Source organism: Gordionus sp. m RMFG-2023, chromosome 1, assembly GCF_954871325.1.
Source record: "Gordionus sp. m RMFG-2023 chromosome 1, tfGorSpeb1-WG-v2, whole genome shotgun sequence".
Taxonomy (NCBI): Eukaryota; Metazoa; Nematomorpha; class Gordioida; order Chordodea; family Parachordodidae; genus Gordionus; species Gordionus sp. m RMFG-2023.
In genome coordinates, this window is record NC_088775.1 from 49,942,914 (window position 1) to 49,966,245 (window position 23,332).

The window sequence follows — 23,332 nt, forward strand, 5'->3', positions numbered from 1 at the left end:
TAAAACAATTATCAATCAAAAATATTAAAAATAATAATATAACAAATTAAAAAAAATTATTCAAAAATATATTCAAAATCCTTTAATAAAAATATATTCAAAAATATTTACGATCAAAAGATGTACCAGAAAAAAGTACGTAAAAAATTAATATATAAAAATATTTATATAAATCTCGAAAAAATATAAAAAAAACATTGACAATCTTTAAAATATTACTTAAAAATATATCTAATAAAATCTTTAAATTATAAAAATAATAAATTTATAAATAATAAATTCCTCTCAAATAAATATTAAATTAATATTAATTAAATAATAAATTAATCTCTCAAATAAATAATAAATTTATTAATTTATAAAATAAAATACATTGCCTAAATAACTAATTCACCCTGCCTACCACCGTAACACATTGCCTAAAAAAATCAGGCAATCGAAAATAACACATTGACGCTAACACAATTTTGAGGCAAAATAAATTTAATTTATATTCAGTTAAGTGGGTATGACCACTCAACTCCTAAGGCCACATATTCCTGGTCTCACAAATGTTCATCAATATGAGATAAATAATTGGATGTAGTGCCAGAGAGCAAAGCTATACAGAAGCTTTTTAGCCTCCTTACAAAAAAAATCTATTGTTTGGAAATATTCTGAAGTTAGTATCTATTCCAAATGTTTTTTTTTTCAATTTGATTTTAAAAATTCTCATAACTCTCATTGTAAATAGTCACAATGAGTCTTGCCAATTATTAATAAGAGAATGACCGTTGACAATACGAAATCTTCTTTAATTAAATTTGTTTATATATTTTATGTTTCAGCATTGGTGATAATTGACTTGAAATCTTTTATTTCGTATGTAAAAGTCAAATTCACGAGGTCAATATTAGGCATGAGCATAACTACCTAAAAATTACAATTAATTCTAATAATTTGTTAATAATTATATCGTGATTGTTTAGGGTATTTATAATTACATAATTCCTATTTCTTAATTGATAAGGATTAAAATAACGATGAAATTTTTTTCCCTTATTATTTCCTTAAAATTTTATATTCTCTGAAATGATTTTTGATTGCCATAGAATTCACTATATTCTAAAATTTTTACATAATGATCATCTTATCTTTTTTAAACAGTAATTTTATGGCCAATTTATATTTTAAAAAAAATTTAAGCATTTTAAATATAAATTAGCAAATTATAACTAGGCTCAGAAATCATGTATATTCTTACTTATTTAATATATATCCTTATCATTTTTTATCCCCTCCAAAATTGATAAATATGGATATCTAGCTTCATTTTGCCAATTATTAGATTATGTTATAAATACGTAAATGGGATAAAAAAAAATCTTAATCCCAAATTTACTCAACACGTAATCCAAAACTTGCATACAAATATATTACCCTTCCTCAATTAGATTTGATATAACTTCTCTAGTCTGTTAATAGGATTAGGATACGAATAGTTGGATTCTCATCTTAATCGTAAACTATGCAATCTCTTGCCAGCTGGCTAGGATGTGACATAGTCTAACCGCTTATCTCATAAACGGTAAGATTGGATCTTTAAGGCGAAGCATGAAACTGTTCATTTAATAAGGGTCGATACCAACGTCACATCTCAATAATCTTATTATTATAGACTCCTAGTAATTCATACGCAGAACATTTTTAAACCAATCGCTCTGTCATAAGAGGAAGTCTGAGACCAGTAGGGGGAAATCTTTTGACAATGAGAAAAATATCTTATGTGATGTATCACTGCATTTCCAATAAAAATCTAAACATCTAAAAATAGGTGGAATCAAAAAATAAATATAATAAACCTAATAATTATATTTCTAATCAGATAGTTTTGTCCACCATTATACATTTTTTTCAACAAAAAATTCTAAAATTTTTATCTTAGATATTAAAAATTTTATCAGTAAACCAATGAAATTTCTAATCCTTTTCAATGCAGATTGAGGCTTTTAATACGAACGTCGGATTAAATATGATTTGTTACACAAATCCCATATATACTTCTAAATTATATGTAGATATATATTAAATTTACTTTGAATCAACTCACGAAGTTTTTTTAAAACGACAAAGGACTTCGCATCGTATCATACACTGGGGAGACATCCCATAATTAAGTGGGCACTCCACCGCCCTATAGAGAGCATTTTCAGTGCAGTGGATTTGCATCCACTGTTTGGCAGTAATTTATTCTACTGTCATAACCCATTTAATTTAGAGACTGACGATACCTCTTGTGGATAAGCTAGCATCCACAATTGATAGTAATATACCTTACTATCAAGGTAAGATTTAAGTAGATTATATATAGTATTAATGTATTATTATAGAAATGTATGAATAAAAAAGGAATATATTACGATGGTAGAGGTAGTAAAATTATAGGGTGCAAAGTTTAATAATAAATTGAAAATCTTTGATTGGGATTGGGTAGTTGTATATTGGGAAAAAAAGGAGAGTGTATGATTGTTTAAGTGTTTGTAGAATAATTATTTTTGTTTATTATTAATTAGTTTATTTGTTTATATATTAATATTAATTGTTATTTTTTTATAATTTAATTTTTATAATAATATTTATTTATATTGTATATTTTTATATATTATTACACATATGGTAGCCAGAATTTTCCTAAGGGGGGGGGGGGGGATTAAAATTTTTTAGGAGCTGCGCCCCCAGACCCATTTCGGGTGAGCCTTGGGCCTGTTTTTGCCCAAGCCTTCGGCCGGGTTTCCTTAGTCTAGATATATAGTCATAAAATGTTTTTACAAGATAGGAGGTTATATAAAATATATTTTTATTTGTTTATATAAAATATAATAAATTACTTGTATATGTCGTAATTTTTAAAGGGATCATGACTATCCGGGATCTTCACGGGATTTAAAAGGATCCCTTTAAAATTTCAATTTTTTAAATGATAAAGAACTATACGGTATTATCACTTGGGCAGAGATTGACCTCCAGTTGAATAAATCTTTTGATTAGCTATCGAATGATACCCTATACTAGACATATCTTATATCATAAGGCCAAAAAAACAAAATGAAATTTAAAAACGCAACGAAACTCGTGGAAAACGCTTTTAAAATAAGATTCCTCTTTATCACGATTAAAACGTGATAATCCCGTATTATCATTCCTTAATTATCAACCATAATTTTTTAGTTATCCCTTTAAATCCCATGAAGATCCCGGATAGTCATGATCCCTTTAAAAATTACGACATATATACATTAATTTAAAAGCATGTTAATAAATTATTCCAAACAAGTATATAAAAAGTAAATAGACATATAGTTGATAGTAAATAGACATATAGTTGATATTCTTCTATTATATAGAAGTTACAAAATATTAGGTAAAATTCTGCTTTTACAGACATATTTGACAGTTATAGAATATATTACAGTTAATATATTAATAAACTTTACTAATCAATGCTTTTGATAATAAATATAAGTAACAATTTGCATTCAATTATTTAACGTATTTAAAATAAATGATATTAAAAATTAACCTTCATATTATTCATCCCACAATAGATGCACATTATTAGATATTAACGATACTGAAATATAGAATTATTTTTTTCATTTACATTTTAAAAGATATTTTCTGATGTCTTTATCAATATTTTATAGTCTTCTGCAAAATATATAATTCACTATTGGTAAAAATTATTTGATTGATAATTGATAAAATTAGATATAATATTCCGCTGTTTGTATTGTGCCTTAATTTTTTTTATTTAATATAATTTAATTTTATCAATAGTTTTTGTTGTAATAATACAACTTAAATGTTTCGCATGATCAATTTGTTGTATTTTATTTTATATAATGTACTTAAAGTTGTTGATGTTATCATATAGTTCGCGTCATTTTTATTCAGTTACATTTACGTTTAATATACTTTTTGACAAATGTTTCACTTATGGCGAAAAGAGATATATATATTTCAATAATACATTAATTTAATATATATTTTTGTCAGATATATTTAGATTGTAATAATATATTAAATGTTGATAATTGTATAACGTGATTGGAAACAATTGATTTACATTATATATATAAAAAGAGATTATTTTTATAAGAAGAATTATTCTTTATAAATTCTTTAAATAAAGACGATTTGTCATCATATATTCTAAACCATTCTCACATTATTATTACAAGTTTTCCCGCTTGTAATAGTTTATAATTATATTTTACTTTTATTAAGATAAATAAATTAAAGATACTCACTTTATAAAAAATTATATTTGATATATTATATTATTTAGTAATTTTATGAATCTATTATTAGTAATTATAATACATTTCACTTTTGTCTTAAGACTTATCTTTGGCTTATGTTTCAATTCTTAAAAAACATTTTTGGTTTCACTATTTTTTTATATACATGCTTTTCACCAAAAAATAATGAATTATGATGAATAGTTTTAGTTTAAAAAAATATTAACTTTTACATTCTTTCTTTCAAATTATTGTTTAAGATATATGCATACATTCTTGGGGAACAGGGAGTGGAAGGAGGATTAGGAGGATACTTTTTATTAGCTTAAAATGATATAAAGCGTGACCATACCACGGTTTATAGTAGGTGTAGTATTGTCTCAATAAATGGCTTCACGATCAACCTCGCAGCCCTTTGAATCACAATAATTCAATATGATTGACATCATATTGATGTTTAAGATGTATGACATATAATATTGTCATAAGATAACATATAAAACTAAATATATAATCTACGAATCTACATTCAACCATTACTTGATTGACATTGAATATTCTATAAAGTTTTTTGTACATATAATGTAAAAGTGCACAATTACAACAATATGTACTTTGTTTTTATGTTTAATTAAATATAATATAACCTATATAATTTTAATATTTAAATGGTCATGGCAATAATTATTTATACTTTAGATTTACACTTATATCTTATTTTTCTAAACTTAAGTAACAGCACTACATCCAATTATAGTATAATCAATTTGTGACATCAGCTTTAAAAATAATAATTATGGGGTTAATATAAATTTTTAACTTATACTAAACTTAGATTTAAAATAACAAAAATATGAACCAAGGTTTTCGTTTATGAAAACAATATTTATTATTTACCTGACGTTATGACAACTCCAATCAAAATTACTAATAGTGATCCTAATGATCTAATATATAATGGTGTTCCAGATTGGATTTACGAAGGTTAAATAAATATGCATTTGATATTTTATTAAAGAAGCTTTTTCAGTTTAGCTTATAAATTACTAATACATTTTACATATATACTAGTTCCACTTCATTACAGAGAAACCATTACAGAAAATGTATTTTACAGAAAAACATTTATAGAGAAAACAAAAATGGAGAATGCACTTATAGAGAAAACAATTATAGAGAATATCTTTTATAGAGAAAATTTTATGAAGAAAGATATATATAGAGAATGACGTTTATAGAGAATACACTTATAGAGAAAATAATTATAGAGAATGTCGTTTATAGAGAATAATTCTTCAGAGAACAATTTTACAGAGAATGATTTTACAGAGAATGATTTTACAGAGAATGATTTTATAGAGATTGATTTTACAGAGATGATTTTATAGAGAATGATTTTATAAAGAATGATTTTAAGAATGATTTTATAGATAATTATTTTATAAAATATTTTATTTAAAGAATATGATTATTTTATAAAAAATTTTATATCTATATAATATATAACATTTTTGTGTAATTATTAATTAGGCACTATCTAGTCATAGGGGAAAAAATGACAGAATTTGTTATAATATTAAATATTAGAATTATCGTATACAAGCGAATAATTGGATAGTTTTTATTGTAAGAAAATTATTACAATCGGCACAAAATTGTTTGCTTATGTTTGCACAAGGCTTTTCGATTAAAAGAAGAATTAATGGTAGAAAAATTTTCGGCATGATTTGTGAGGAATTTACGAAATTTATTTTTAAAAATGAGAATACAAAAATAAAATAGAGAGTGTTGTTAAAAGTTACTTTGGCAATAATGCAATTAGTTAAGTTAGTAGTTAAAATTAAGAAAATATAACAAGTTACAGTTACTAGTTTACTTTTTCTAAATATAACTAGTAACTAGTTACAATTATTTTTAGTAGATAGTAGATTCAGGGCTAGCCGGATCGATTAAATTACGTTAAATCGAATATATTATAATATATTTATATAAATTCATTGGCTATGATTTAAATCATATAATAATGTAATGGAATTTAAAATAATTATTGCAAATTTAAATTTATTATTTAATTATATTTATTATTAAGTAACTTACTTTTGGCAGTTATTTTCTAAAAAATGTAGACAACTACAGTTACGATTTTGTAAATGTAACTAGTTTTATTTATTTTTTAGCAAAAGTGTAGCTAGGTAATGGTAACTATTAATTTAACAACACTAATGTAGAGATTTTCATTTATAAGCTTTTTTTATCTTCAACAAGATTTATTTTAGTTCTTACTTATATTAATATTTTTCCTAAAAATTTTAAATTATAGATGGGGCAAACGGATAATCCATTTTTTAGTTAAAAGTTATTTGTCAAAGCGATGAACCTTAATCGTACAATACTTCATTGTGATATATCAAAATATTTTTATGACAGTAAAAGTGTTTATAAATTGAAAACAATCAACATCGTTCAGCTCTCACGCCCTTGCCTTCTTTAAAGAGCTGGGGAAACGGATCTCTACTAGGACCGAAGATCCCAACGAGGGTTACTACCTACGCCAAAGATTAGCCCTCAATATAATAAAATCCAATTACCTCAGCTTCATATTCTCAATGACTGATACCCCCTAATTACTTACAATTTATATCTAAATTTTATTCATTAATTAATATTGAATTTATGATTTTATTTTTATATTTAGTATTACATAAATTACTAATATCTTATTTTATTTACTATATGTGTAATATCAAAAAATTTAATAATATCAAAAAAAATTAACAAGCAATATCAATGTTATTCTATATAAATGACATTTTTTATTATTATTTTCTCTATAAAAGTTTCTCTATAATTGTTGAATGTTTGTTACTAAAGACCATTTTAGAATGTTTAAAGTAATAATTTAATTAATTTTGATAAAATTTTTTTAAAAATTATGGCTGAATTTATTTTAAGTAGTCGAAATATTCAGTTACTATTTTATGATTTTTACCTATTTTAAAAAGAGAAAATATTTAACAAAACAATCTATTGGAGATGTATTCAATTCCATGTGGATGATGCAGTGGGCATGCCAGAACTAAGACGGAATACCTATATTCCACAATCAAAAGAATAACCATGTACCAGAGATTACAGATATCGAAACAAGAAGAGAGCTAAATAGAATTAAACAAGAGGTATCTAGTTGCCAATCTCTGCCCTATAATATAATGGCCGATTCAAGCAATATATCCATGGACGCCATTGGAAAGAATGCCCAGTTGTTCCTTAATTAAAAGGAAAATTCAAAGAAATATTCAAAGGAAAATACGCTAAGTAGGAAGAACGCCTGTCCCGTGAGTCTGATTGACTTGGTCATACTAATTAAATATCATTATCTAATAATAATGAGCAATTTTTGTTATATGATAGTGGTCATCGTGATCACCGATGTATCATATTTTCAACCATCAAAAATTTACAGTTTTTATTAACATGCGATAATTGGTAAAGAGATGGCACATTCAAGACATGTCCTCCTCTCATCCATAAAATATACACCATCCACAAGAGAAACATAAAACCATTATCCCGACTATTTATGTTCTGATGGCATCACATCGCCAACAAGATTACTTTAATATTTTCAATCAAATAAAAAATTTCCAAATTTTTTTAAACCCTAAATTCATCATGATCGACTTTGAATTAGCAGCGTTATCTGCTTTTAAACAGTCGTTTCCACTACTGCAATGTGCGGGTGCCTGTTTCATATGTCACAATGCATATGGCGCAAACAAATTTTGCTAAGTACATAAAAATGTTAATGTAAATGGCATATGTACCAGTTGAGGATGTAATTTATAGATTCGAGGATGTGCGTCTGAATTCTATCAAGAAAATAGGGATATTCTAGCCTCCTTGATAGAACACTTTGAAGAGACGTGGATTGGAAAAATGATAGCGATGGAGGAGAAGTCGCCAATATTTAGAATTTTTCTATGGAATTTCTACGAATCGACACTATCTTGTTAACCGAATACCAATAATTCTGTAGAGGGATGGCATCGAAGTTTTTAGTCTCATATAAGTTCCCATCATCCAACGATCTGGAAATTTATAAAGAGTTAGTAATTATATTAAATTATAAATTTTAATTTTTAGCTCTCAAAGACGAAGATTGCCTGAATTGTTACAAATTAACAATATTCTTAAGGACTATTGGCTCCACTGTCAAAGAAAGAATATCGCGAAAGATCCAAAAGGATTTTTCTAATTGTTGAAGATTTTCATTCAAAAACCATGCTGAATTATTTAAGGGCTTTATCCCACCATATTCATTTAAATGTTTAATTTAATCATATAATTATTTTTTATATTGGTATATAATTTATACTATGTTTATTTGGATTTTTTATGAATAAAAATTTATTTGATATTTCGAAATGAATATTGCTAAGCTATTATTTAGTAAATTATCTAGGTTTATCTTATAAAAACTTCTTATACAAATAGTATTAATCATATTCTTTAAGTTACATTGCCAAAGTAACTTTTAACAACACTATTTTATTTTGTATTCTTATCTTTAAAAATAAATTTCGTAAAATTCCTTACAAATCATGTCAAAATTTTGTTACCATTAATTCATCTAATAATCGAAGTGCAAAGATAAGCAAATAATTTTCTGTGCCAATTGTAATAATTTAAAAAACCCCCAAATTATTCGCTTATATAAGGTAATTCTAATATTTAATATTATGTCAAATACGCAATTTTTTTCCCCTATGACTATGTGGAACCTAAGTAATAATTATACAAAAATGTTATATATTATATAGATATTACATTTTTTACAAAATAATCATATTCTTTAAATAAAATTCTTTATAAAAAAATTATCTTAAAATACATCTATATAAAATAATTCTATAAAATACATTCTTTATAAAATAATTCTCTATAAAATACATTCATTATAAAATAATTCTCTATAAAATACATTCTTATAAAATACATTCTTATAAAATACATTCTTATAAAATACATTCTTATAAAATACATTCTTATAAAATACATTCTTATAAAATACATTCTTATAAAATACATTCTTATAAAATACATTCTTATAAAATACATTCTTATAAAATACATTCTTATAAAATACATTCTTATAAAATACATTCTTATAAAATACATTCTTATAAAATACATTCTTATAAAATACATTCTTATAAAATACATTCTATAAAATACATTCTTATAAAATACATTCTTATAAAATACATTCTTATAAAATACATTCTTATAAAATACATTCTTATAAAATACATTCTTATAAAATACATTCTTATAAAATACATTCTTATAAAATACATTCTTATAAAATACATTCTTATAAAATACATTCTTATAAAATACATTCTTATAAAATACATTCTTATAAAATACATTCTTATAAAATACATTCTCTAGAAAATCATTCTTTATATAACATTATCATTCTCTGTAAAATCATTCTCTATAAAATCATTCTCTATAAAATCATTCTCTGTAAAATCATTCTCTAAAATCATTTTCTATATACGACATTTCTATAAATGGCATTCTCTATAATTGTTTGCTCTATAAAAATTTCTCTGTAAAATATTTCTCTATAAACGACATTCTCTATAAATATTTTCGCTGTAAAAGTTTCTTTATAATTGTTTTCTCTGTAATAGTTTTCTCTGTAATAGTTTTCTCTGTAATGGTTTCTCTTTAAGGACGCGATACCATATATACTATATCAGGCCTGCATGATGTTCTTTTAAGTGTCATATTATAATATTTAGTATTTCTATTTTATACAAGAATCGGGAAAAATGGGTTTGGAGTTTTAAATGTTTTTAAGTTCAGTTTTTACAATGGGTTCAGAAAAATGTCCTGAATTCAGGTTTGCCTTAGAACTCTGTAAATTAAAAAAAAATATTATGACCAACTTTTAAAAGAAAATTTATGAATTATAAGAAAATATAAAATTTCATGTTCAATTATTTTCATCAGTTACAATAATATCAAAAATAGTCACCTAAATATTTTCGCCATTTTATTTAAAAGATAATATTTTTTTGCTTATTCTGTAGCATTATTTATATGAATTCTATAAAAGTTTTGATTATTTTATTAATTTTATATAAAAATTGGTTCCCTAAAATTTTATTTAATATTTTGTTTATATTAAAAAAAATGGTCAGTTTTTATTTTAAACCTTGGCTCTTATTCCATTGACTTTAAATCAAAATTTTTCTTATTTAGAAGAAATATTAATGTCACCATGTGCAATCTATTGGTCTATTAATAGCGCTCTATTCGCTTATGTTCAAATAAATTTTTCTTCAGTACCTAAACAACCAATTATTGAATATGGAAGTAAAGAAAGGATATACCCATTGGTCAAATCTGTCCCATATCCTAAAGTTTTATTTTTCATTAATATATTTATAATCTAATATCAAAGAATTTGCAATAATAATAAAAATAAAAATGATCATAATTAAATATACAGTTTTATAAATATAATTATTATAGTTACTCTTAAATATCTATTCGAATGAAATTTTATAGGTTGGCCATGCAAATCCAAGTTTCAAAATATTCGTGGTTGACCCATTGGAGCCATTTAAACAAATATCATTAAATATATCTGGGCTTAAATTTGATAGAAAAATGTAATTAAAATAATTTATACAATAATAAGTTGTTTAATAAGAAAGATAATTATAATCATTTATTAGGGTTGCCAGATTGCATAAAAAATGGAAAAATAGAAATAATTTACACTCCCCCCTCCCACCGCCCAATAAATAAATATAATAGGCCCTTAAATTACCATATAATAAAGATTCGAATAGTATTTTATATTTTTATCTTGTAAAATTAAAAAAGTCGGTTTGAAATACTATTTTAAAATGAAACTTAGCAAATCTAGAATGATATACTACAGTTAAATAATTCACTTTAAGTTTGGAAATTACTTTACAGTGTAAAAAGCTATATATTAGGAATATGTAATTCTAGTTATTTAAAATTATATAGTTTCACCAAGAATAAGATGATCCATTTTATTGCTTAGAATCATAACGCTCATTGTTATATCTACTCTTTTAAAAACATTTTCCCTTTTTTCGGAGACCATTTTTTGTTAAAACATTTATAATTCTATCAAAATTTACCGGCATTACAAACTAAGTAAATTAAGTAAGCATGCAAAATGACCTAAAATTTATATAAATTTTTTAAATATGAAAAATAATTCCTAAAATAATAAATAAATTGTGTAAAATGGCAAAAAAGCCTCAAACATGTAAAATTACAGAAAAATAAAGAAAACGCTGCAAATTGGTAAAATCATAAATAGGCATGAGAAAAGATTTTATAAAAATACGCAAAACAGAACAGCACTCAAAATAACGCAAAAAGAGAGCAAAATAAAACAAAATCAAAGCAAAAAACGCAAAATATTGTCAGACATTTAAAATTTAAAAAAAATTTGGCGAAGTTAGTTACTTATGGATATTTTAAATAAATATTTGGTATGATTTCAACTATAATGTTGAATTCACAATTTGACATTGGCCATAATCGTTATTTTGAAATTTTTTTATTTTTTTGACAAAAATAGTTAAAATGTATAATTTAAATTTTTGGTATGATATCAGTGATAATTTAAAGTTACAATTGTAATAATCGTATTTTAAAACTTTTATAATTAAAAATGATAATTTGGTATAATCTAAATGACAAAGTAATTCATAAAGGAGAAAATTTTTTTTATCGACATTTTAAAGTTTTTAAGTATTTTGACGATTTCTAATATATTTTATTAAGATTTGATAATATAATTCATTAAAATAATAATAGTCATAATTATTTATACAGAATATTTAACTTTCAAAACAATATAATTTTTGTTTCCCTCAGCAGGCCCATGTATAGGATACCTCTTCTCCAAGTCTGGCTCACTCGATCCACAAAAAATTTCTTCCTTAAAAAATAAAATATTGAAAAAAGTAATCCTATAATAATTTTAACCTATTATAAACCTATAGAGATAAGTAATATAAGATATTATTTATGAAGTAGTTTTTTATGGTTTGCTTTTCGGGCTCGACCAGCCTTAGTAATATCTCTTTTGCTACTATGATTTCCATTAAACGATGTTATACAGTATCATCATTTCCTAATTAATGACTAAACTCAAATAGGTTCTTCTAAATTATTTATTTTTAATATTTAAATATGTTATAATTTTAAATTAAAAACTAATTAATTTATTTTAAAATCAGTTTTTATAAAATATAAATTCTTCTCCAAAATATCGTGAGAAATCATAAATTATCTTAGCTCGTATTTTAGCAGAGTAAAAAATCATGGCAACCGTTAATAAATATTTAAATCATTTTAAAACAAGTTTCTTTTCTTATGATTTTTGAATAAACGAATTATATAGAGTGAATGAGAAAAAAAGAAAAAGAAGTAAAGGAAATAAAAACGGTACAAATAGCTCCTACAAAACTACAAATTTTAAAATTATTGATGAGTCATCTATTTTAAAGTATAATTTATTGCTAATCATAATAATAATATTAATACCAATCAGTCAAAATTATTTCACAAATTTATTATGGATTGATGATGGCTCATTAATTATTGAAATAATGGATCGTCAACAGATAAGAAATCATCTAATTTTATGTAAAACTAAAACTGGCCAATGTAAATCAGTTTTCAAAAGAGATGCATCATTTTATGTGGTGCCAGGTTGGATAGATAACGAGCATATGATTTTGGAGGGCATTGCCAATAAAAGGGATTTCCATTATGACATTCATTTACATTCATCCAAATATGAAACTTTTGCCAAATTTAATTCTTTCCATCCTAATGTTAAAAAAATGATCAATCTAAATAGCCAGTTGAAGCATAAAAGTCAGATCGATTTAAGTTCATTAAGCTTAAACAAGAGTAAAAATATGATCAATATTTTAACTATCCTACCTTTAAGACATGGAATAGATCAATATAATCAAATTGCTCGTGTTACTATTAATGTAAGTTGTTGATAACATAATATATTTAAAAATAAATTTTGCTAGGCATTTCTAAAGTGACAATATTATCTCATCCATCCAAAAAAAATTGCGATTATTCCCCTCACCCCCCACCCCCCCCCCCCCCACCCCCAAAAAAAAAAAATTTTTTAGCAAAGAAATGGGAATCGAATTTAGCAAAAAGTGGGAATCCAAATATAAATTAACAAAACTATTCGTCACCTCTATTTTCTCTTACCCCTATCATTTAAATGACAATCTTGTATCATACCCCCCGCCTCCATAGTAGAAGAAAATTAATTAGAATTTTAGGTTGTTTTTTGTAAATATTTGAGTTTTTTGAAAAAAAAATCCCTCTCTCAATTATAAGATACTTAACAGCTCGAAAGTCTAATCATCCTTTTAAATTTTTTGTATTATTTTTTTTATATTGACAATTAAATCAAAAATAAAATGTAACCAGTTATATATTAAATTGTTAATTTATTTTTGTATTTTTTAAAATGTTTATTTTATTATTTTGGATTTTTTTCTGAAACACAAATAATGCAATTTCATAAGAAATAAAATAAAAGATATGTATACTTCCAAAATATACTTCAAAAGATTGGTACGACTTATTTAAAGAATTTAAAAACACACAACCAAGTTTAACATCATCACAAAAAATATCACAGTTATTAACAATAATAGAATGTATACTTATAAAATACTGGTAAATTTATGTGCACCTTCATATAGAAGGGGGTAAGGAGAGACCAATTGCATTGCCTCAAGAAAGTTAAATGCAGCCTAGAAAAATTATAACCAAATAGAAAAAGAAGCTCTTGCCATCATATTTGGGGTTATAAAATTCAAAGAATTTATATATGAAAAATGTTCACATTAAAAACATCCAAGAAAAGATATACCAACAACATCTACTGTCAGAATACAAAGATGGGCTTTATTATTAGTAGGTTGCCAATATGAAATAGAACTCAAAAGTAGTCGACAACTAGCCAATGCTGATATGCTATCTCGATTACCTATACAGAACCACAATTCGAAAGAAGAAATACTAGATTGAATATAGGTGGGAGAAAAATACACCATTAAATGCAAGTGAGATTGAAAGAAAAACAATGCAAGATGATGTACTCTCTAAAGTATACAAGATATGCAATAGATGGATGGCCAATAAACTATGCATGTTTAAAGGAGTATAGCCAAAGGAGAGAGGAAACTACAACAGAGAGAAGTTGTTAACTGTGGAGAACTAAAATAATAATACCAAAACAATACCGAAACAACGTATTAGACATGATGCATCAAAGACATATTGAAATGATAAAAATGAAAATGAGAGCAAGACAATACGTGTGATGGCCTAATATAAACCAAGATATAGAAACATGGTTCGAAAAATGTAGAGATGCCAGGAACAACACGATATGCCTCAAAAAACATCAATTCAAACCAAAAGCCTGGCACCGAGTACATATTGATTATACTGGACCATTTCAAAATTATTATTGGTTGGTAGTGATAGATGTTAACAGTTGCTGGCCAGAAATAGTTCCCATGACTAGTACTACAACGAAAGCACTATAAAAATATTAAGAAATATCTTTGCCAGATTCGGATTTCCTAAAATAATCATTTCTGATAACAGGCCACAATTCAGTAGAGAATTCAATGATTTTTGCGAAAAAAATGGAATACAAATTAGTGCACGGAAGTCCATACCATCCTCAAAGGAAACGGGGGAAATTTAGAAACAAGTTTGGCTATTTTTATCGGAATATACCAGGGACAGAAAATGAAAAAAGTCCTGCAGAAATAATACTAAAAATTAAACCTAGATGATTGTTAGACCAAATATTCTAACGGGGGAACAAAAAAGAGAAGTAAGAATACTACACTCAAAAAATTTGAGATAAATAAAAAAGTGTGGTCGTGCATTTACAATAATAAAGAAAAAAAATGGGAAAAGGCCATTTTTAAAAAACTTACTCGAATCACTATGATATGAAGTAATTATAAAGGGTAAAACGATTATATGTCATACTGATCAATTAAGAAAAAGAAACTAAAATTATTAACTGAAGAGTACGAAGTAGAAGTGAGAACCGAAGTAGAAGAGAGAACCAGAGATAGTAAACAATAACGATGAAATGAACCTAAAGGAGAGGGAGGAAAATGATACAAGTCAAGAAGCTAAAGGAAGTATTACACAAAAGTTAGAAACTACAAGTCAAGATTGATATCTGAAAAGAATACGAAAGAAACCAATTAGATTGTTGATAAATGTTTGTATTAAATTGTTTATTTTGTATTTTTTGTAAAATGTTTATTTTATTATTTTGGATTTTTTTGTGAATTTCAATATACAAAAAAAATGCTATCATATAAGAAATAAAATAAAAAATTATACTTCAAAAACATACTTCAAGAATTACATCAAATATATATATACTTCAAGAATTACTTCTAATAATATATTTCAAAACCCATATTCAATTCTTTTTTAAATTAAACAATAAGAAGAATGATATTTAAGATTGCATATTAATCATTTATATTTTGTTACTTAATATCTCTTTATTTTTGCTTTTAGCATCCTTCTTGATAAATATTTTATTTTAAGATAGTAACTAATAAAATTTCAACAAAATTCAGAGGCGAGATTTTGTTTTTACCACTAAATAAATATCGCTGAGTTTTTTAATAAAAAAAAATAACTAGAATTTGGTTTAAAATAAGGTCCATTAAGAGTTTTTTGGTTCTAGTTTGTACCTAGATCTACATATATACACATTGAAAATTTTTATAATCCTTAAAGTATATAATAATTTTTGAAGACACAGAAAATGGGACAAGCTCGTATTGAATACTTGACTAATGGGGATTACGATGTAACAGAATTATCAGGATTTGACATCAAAAATAGAATTTTGTATTATATAGTAAGTCCTGCATTTAAATCGAGTGCCAGGTATATTTACACATTAAAGATTGATTCAAAGCCATCTTCTAATCAAAGTATATTATATATAACCAAATTTATTTATTTTATTTTTAAAATTTAGCTGAATCTTGTTATAGTTGCTCAAGTGGGGTTAAAAATTGCGATTTCTATTCACCATTATTTAGTGCTGATTATTCATGGGCACTCTTTTGGTGTTTGGGTCCAATCGTACCCACTGTGACTTTGCATAAATTAATTGCAGATGTAGACGAATATAAAAAGCATTATAATATAAGCCCATATGAAAAGAGTCATAAACTTATGAATACAAATCGATTCCCAAAAAAATATAATGCGACAGCAGTAAAAGATTCTATCTACATAATTTTAAACAACACTAAAATGAAGCAAATTATATTTGGTAAAGCTTTGCCTTCAACCATATATATGGAAATTTCTTTGGCAAATTACAGTATGTAATTTTTTTTACAAATTTTGCTTTATAAAATTAAAATATTATTAAATCACTTGAAATTATTTTAGCACTTCCTGCTAAATTACTATTGCCTCCAAGTTTTAAAGAAAATGGTTTAAAGAAATATCCTCTAATGGTAGAAATGTAAAAAATTATAATTTATAAAAAATTCAATTATACTTAAATAATTATTAAAAAATATATTATTAATATCATTTACATTTATTTTTAATATCCTGGTTATTATTTCTATTTTTAGAATAATTTTTAAATAAATTGATATAGATACGGGGGACCCCAAAGTCAAATAGTGGATTCACAATTTAGTATCTCTTGGAGTACTTTTCTTTGTAGTCATTATAATGTTGTTATAGCTATGATTGATGGAAGAGGAACGGCTCATAAAGGTAGGAGCTATATGGTGGGAGTTTATAAACGCTTAGGTGACAAAGACTCTATGGATCAGATTTTTGGCATAAAGTAAATAAATATAATTTAACGGATTCCTTATTTACCAAAGATTGTTATTTTATCAATAAGAATAAGTAATAAGATCATTATTATAAAAAAATATTTAAAATATGTTTTTATAATTCATATCAAGAAGAGAAATAAATTTTAATTAATTATTTCTTAATTATCTGGATCATTTAATTATTATAGGCATATTCTAAAGAAATTTCCTCTCATTGACTCTCATAATATAGCCATATGGGGATGGGTAATACATATTTTTAATAGTATTATTTTAATTTTTTTAAATTTTTCCCATATATGACATAAGAATTACAAAAGATTTTGACATTCTTAGGAAAAATGTGATCAAAAATCTCTCTTCTTTAAAAAGAAATCATTAAAATTTTCTGATGATTTTCTTCAAAATTTCTTTTTTTAAATCTAATTTTTGTTATGTTGATTTTTTATATTTAATCTTTTAGTAAGGTTTTAGACTAAGGCCTGGAATTATTTTTTCTATTAAAAACTAGATTATTATATTTTGTATCTTTTGACATGAGGCCATTTATTATTGTTCTAAAATTATGAGCTCAAAAATTATGGGAGTCAACGTTAAAAGATATTTAAAAAAGTAAATAAGAATAGTTTTTAGTAATAAAAATTAATCATCATAGGTTTTACCCTATTACATTTCGTTGGCAGAGGATTATAGTATTCAATTTGTAATATTTGTAACTGTAAATTAAGCTTTTAAATTAATTTAAATGTCGCATTTTCAATAAAGAAGAAAACATTATAAATTTTCTTTTATACTGTAAATTATTCTAGACTACCTATTATATTTTTTTTAGAAAACATGTTTTTACTCTTACACAAAGTCGAGTAGGATAGAAGATGATACTAAATTAACAAAATTAAGTTATATATCAAAAAATTTTACAAAAATTATTCGAGATCTGTAATTAAATATATTTTTCCAAGCATATTTGGTTTGAATAAATGATTGGAATATATTTTGATAAAACTCAAATGTCATAACTTTTTTTTGCTCGATTTGATAATATAATCTTGAATAGCTTAAATATTCTTATTATATAATTTTATCCATAAAAGTCAAGAAGCGTTATTAGCAAATGGAGTTGTATATTTTTTTGAAACTATTACAAAAATAATCTTTATTATTAAGTTTAATAAGGAGGAAATATATTACATGATTTTAATAATTTGAAAGAAATACCCAAAACGTCTTTGATGAAAAATGGGCTGCAAATTGAACCTTTGAATGTCGCACCCATGATAATTAGTATATATATTTGTATATACATCTTTTGACCAAATACCTTTAGCTGCAAAGAACAAAATGTTATTTGTATTAGCCTTTCTACACCAACGGCCAAGTAATCCTGTGGTTTCTTCAGTTCATTATGTGGCTCAGTTTTATAACTTTCATTTTACTCATTTTCCAAATTCATAGTGTTTTTTTTCAATATATTGCAAATGGACACTTTATGTATAAAGAAACTAGGTTACTAAATAAAGATTAAAAACACATAAAATATATTTATGTAAATGTAATATTATATTATGTTAATAATTAACTAAGCGTAGGTGATTAAAATATTTTATGCCTTATAAAAAAAAATTTAAAGTTAAGAAAGTAATTTTTTTTATATATGATTATAATATTTTATTTTTGAATTGTTTTAAACTATGTCTGGCCTAATTTCTGATATTACCATTTTTAGTATACATGAAATGGCTTGGGTTAGTAACTTTCTCTTGTTTTATATAATTTTAATTTGATATAAGAAATAAGACACAGATATCTTCGTTGAAAATCATACTGAGACTGACACTATCTGGATAAATTTTAAAAAATATAAAAAATATTGATAATTTTTATTACCTATTTTTAAAATTTTTTTTACCCGGGTGAAATTTAACCATTGGACTCCGGCTATAAACGGGCCCCCATATCCTTGTAGGGTTATGAACTAATATATTTTATAATTTAATTTTTTTATAAGTCATATGGAGCCTTCTTAACATCCTCAATTTTAGCAAAACAAGATAGTTTGGGACTTATAAAATGTGGGATCGCTGTTGCACCTGTTACTGACTGGCGATATTATGGTAAATTCATTATAAAAATATTATTTTTTAAATAATCCGTTTTATTTTATGTAATTTTGTATAGAATTTTAAAAAATGAAATTTATTTGAAAAATGTTATTGTAAACTTCGTGGGAACAAAATATAGATTCTCAGAAGTACATATTTCCCCTTATATATGACAGTGTAGAAAAAAATATTATTTACTTAAGTTATATATTTTTTTTATGTAGAGAGATGTTATAAAAATGTAGTTATTTCTTATGCATAAATACAACCCTTTCTACGATTTGAGACAAAATAACAATTGAATAATTTTCTGACATATATCAACAGTGGAATCATTAGATTTTTCAACTGCCCGAAAAAATTCTATAATCGCAAAATAAATTAGAGGGGCTCCTTACGATACTATTTTTATAAATAATTTAAATATTATTTAGATTACTTATGAGCTTATTTTTTTAACCGCTAACTTAAGAAAATCAATTGTGAATTTTGATTTCAAATATCAATATATTTTATTTAAGCTTTGCCTTAAAAGAAAGTAAATAAATAACATAATAAAATAAAAAAATTTTTCCTCTCTAGCTTTCACCTTTTCTGGTGGTAAGCTCCTTCAATATCTCTCCCCACTTTATTTTATCATACTATCTCTTTTATCTAATTTATACTACTGCGCACTTTATCCTTTTTGTTACCCCAGCAAACATCCTCAGCATTCTCATCTCCATAGTTTGTAGACTTCTCTCGTATGATTCTTTGGTTGGCCATGTTTCCTAACTTTATATAACTATGGAACTGTAAATTTTTCCCTTCAATTTTGTCAAAGCACTAACCACCCTTGATTAATTTTACTTTATCTCTTTCTATATTGTGCCGTTTGTTTGTATAGTGGAGCCCAAATATTTGCAGCTTTCAATTGCTGATATCTGCCATTCACCTGTTTCATCTCCTCCTATCTCACCACTTGGATTCGGCAAGTATCACAATATCATCTGCAAATATCATATTCCACGGGACTGTTTGAGGAGACTGTGATAATACATCTATTACTGTAATGAAGAGAAGTGTGAGAGCCGATCCTTGATGAACTCCCTCGGCTATTATTGAAGCTGAAGTACCTGTTGTGCTACGGACCATTGTTGTATGGCCCATACACATATCCTGTATTATTCTTATATATTTTTCAGGAATTTGTGGCATAGCACCCTTTGGGATTCTATCGAAGGCCTTTTCTAAATCAAGAAAGACCATGTGTAGCTTTTTGTTCTCCCTGTATTTTTCGCTCATTTGCTAATTGCGAAGATTGCATCAGTTGTTGATCTTCCAGGCATAACGCCAAATTAAGTCTCTCCTATTTCGATTTTAAGATAGTGTGACATTAGTTTTATGTTTGACATGGGGAGTGTTGCTTCTGAAAATATTCTTTCCTATTCATTATTTCTTTTCCCTTTATTATCAATCTCCCACCTTTATTTTTGATTAATTACGGAGCTCCGTTTATATCCCTAGAATTCTTTTCTCGCTGTTTGGCATATTTTATTTTGCCATTCTTTGGTATGTAGTTCTTCATACATGCCACTCCCCTTGTCAAGCCTAAAGTCGATTTGGCAGTGTCTGTCTTCCTTTTTTCACTAACTTGTGAGTTTCATGTTTGTATTGATTGCAAATGCATCTGTCATTTTACCCCATTTGATGCATGGTTCAAATTTTATCTTATTTTGAGTGGATTTATTTGAGATGTGTAAATCCATGACTAGTTGCGGGCTATATCTTCTCCTGGGATGACTTTGCAATCTATTTATTACATCTTTTAATCTTCTGCGAGAGATAAGCATGTAATATATCTGGGTTTTCCTTGCACCACTTTCATATGTTATTAAATACTGTCCTTTTTCCTATAGTAGGTGTTGGTTAAGACAAGGTCGAAGTGCGCAAATTTCAGTATATGTTCATCATTTCTTTCTCCATATCCAAAACCACCATGATGCCTTTTGTAGCTGTCTCTTGCTTTTCCCACATGCGCATTTATTCAAAGTCATCTATATCTTCTTCTTTGCAGCCCATTTTAGGAGCATATACTGAAGGAATGTGTATTATTGATTGACCAATGCAGAGTTTCTTTTTCATTAGTTTATTAGATAACCACTGAGGAGGATAGATCTTGACTGAGGATGATGCCGACATATAATACAATTTATACCCATCTCTAATTCATTAAAGGCTTCTGACCTTTCCATTTCGTCTCTTGTATGCACGCTATATCAACTTTTCTCTGCCAATTCTCTCGTCTTACCTAGTGTCCCAATACAGCTAACCTTGTCTTCTTTGCTTTGACCTTTATTTTATTTTTCACAGGATAGAGGTCTACACCCTGCGCTTTCATATTCCTATTTTTGTTTGTTTCGTTCATTTCCCGGCTGTCCAGGCCTGACGGTGACCGGGGGTGTCATCTCTAAGCTCCGAAATTTATCTTACCATATGTCTTTACACATAATTCATCGAAAAAAAACCTTAAAATTTTTATGTCACCAGGATTGAACCTGGGATCTTCTGTTTCCAAGCCTACATCATAACCCACTAAGCCACCCGCCGATAATATAATAAGATAAATATCAATATATTATTTTATTTAAATTTTTATATAAAATTTAAAACGGCATAACTTAATAAAATTTTTTAACTACTAACAAAAATGAATGAATATAAATATGAAATTTTATTTAAAATCATTTTTTAAAAGATATTAAAAACTTAGACCTCCAAAATTTTTTCCCCCTCTCTCTTATTGCCTTTATCTCCTCATTATTGAGCAGTTCATGTATAATATCTACCTCATGCTGCCTAAAAAGCGCTATTCACAATTGGCGAGCAATTGTCAACCTGGCATTAACAGACTTACATTCATCCTTCAGAATTCCTGGGATATTCCCATAATGTTTTACTCTATTGATTCCTTCTTATCGAGTGATTTATTGGAACAATGTCCCAGCCAATCTATTCCAAATTCTAAATCGGGCTACGAATCGCTGTTGACTATTCAAGCAAAAATTTCGAAAACTTTCGGCGTTCTTCTCACTAATGAAGAACTTCGTAGAGCTATTTCGCTTCGCCTCAGGTGTGATATATTGCTTACTTTCAAGTGAATTAATTGTTCTTTACCCTGATTCCAAAAAACACCATCATTTAAGATATAGATATTCCAAAAGTGACTTCCCACTGCATACAAACATAAATAACTATCTCAAAAGCTCTTAAAAGGGCCAATATCCCAAATATCCTAGAACCCAAATATTTAGGCTCAAGCAACAACAGAACACCTGATAATATCAGCCTATCCTTGGTCCTCCAGTTGCTTGGGATTACACATGCATCATTTGGCTCGATCCAACAGAAATGTCTCATCAATTTGTTCGGGAAAAATCTTAAAAATAAATAAATATTCAGACATTTTTAACGTAATTTTAGTTTTTGATGAAGAATTCCTTCCAACACATTATATTAGTGAGAAAATTAAGTCAATTATTTGGCGATTGTAATGAAGCCTTCTATTTTAAACAAACCATTAGGATACTAATCATCAAAGTAATTACATTGCTGATCTGGTTTCATATATAAATGCAAGTAAGCAGATCCAACCTTTGTTATTACCTAATTTAATTGTTTTTTTAATGTAATTTTGCGCCAATTATACCTTAAATCGAATACGAATTAGAAAAAAATATTGTTCTAAGAATAATTTTTTATCACTTAATAAATCGAATTATATGTATAATTTGATATTTTTAGCATTATTCAAAATTTCGTGAATATTTGTAACTATAGATAAATTATAAAACTTATTCATAGATATTTAAATTTATTTGCAAGTATTTAACATGTTCCTTATAAATAATTATATTTTTTAACTTTATTTCCACATCTCTAAATCACTTTTTAAATTCATGAATCACATTTCAAATTTTAATAAAATTTATGTTTTTTC

The 23,332-nt window shown here is 25.8% G+C and overlaps 1 protein-coding gene across 1 annotated transcript in view; it reads left to right on the forward strand.

Moving 5' to 3' along the window:
- Window positions 1-23,332, forward strand: part of LOC135926883 (prolyl endopeptidase FAP-like) — a 77,917-nt gene that overhangs the window by 51,440 nt on the left and 3,145 nt on the right. Inside the window, exons 8-15 of the mRNA XM_065462817.1 lie at window positions 5,144-5,264; window positions 10,557-10,717; window positions 16,195-16,375; window positions 16,423-16,773; window positions 16,845-16,920; window positions 17,062-17,256; window positions 17,440-17,497; window positions 19,260-19,365. Coding sequence (XP_065318889.1) covers window positions 5,144-5,264; window positions 10,557-10,717; window positions 16,195-16,375; window positions 16,423-16,773; window positions 16,845-16,920; window positions 17,062-17,256; window positions 17,440-17,497; window positions 19,260-19,365 — 1,249 coding nt within the window. The remainder of the gene's footprint in view (window positions 1-5,143; window positions 5,265-10,556; window positions 10,718-16,194; window positions 16,376-16,422; window positions 16,774-16,844; window positions 16,921-17,061; window positions 17,257-17,439; window positions 17,498-19,259; window positions 19,366-23,332) is intronic.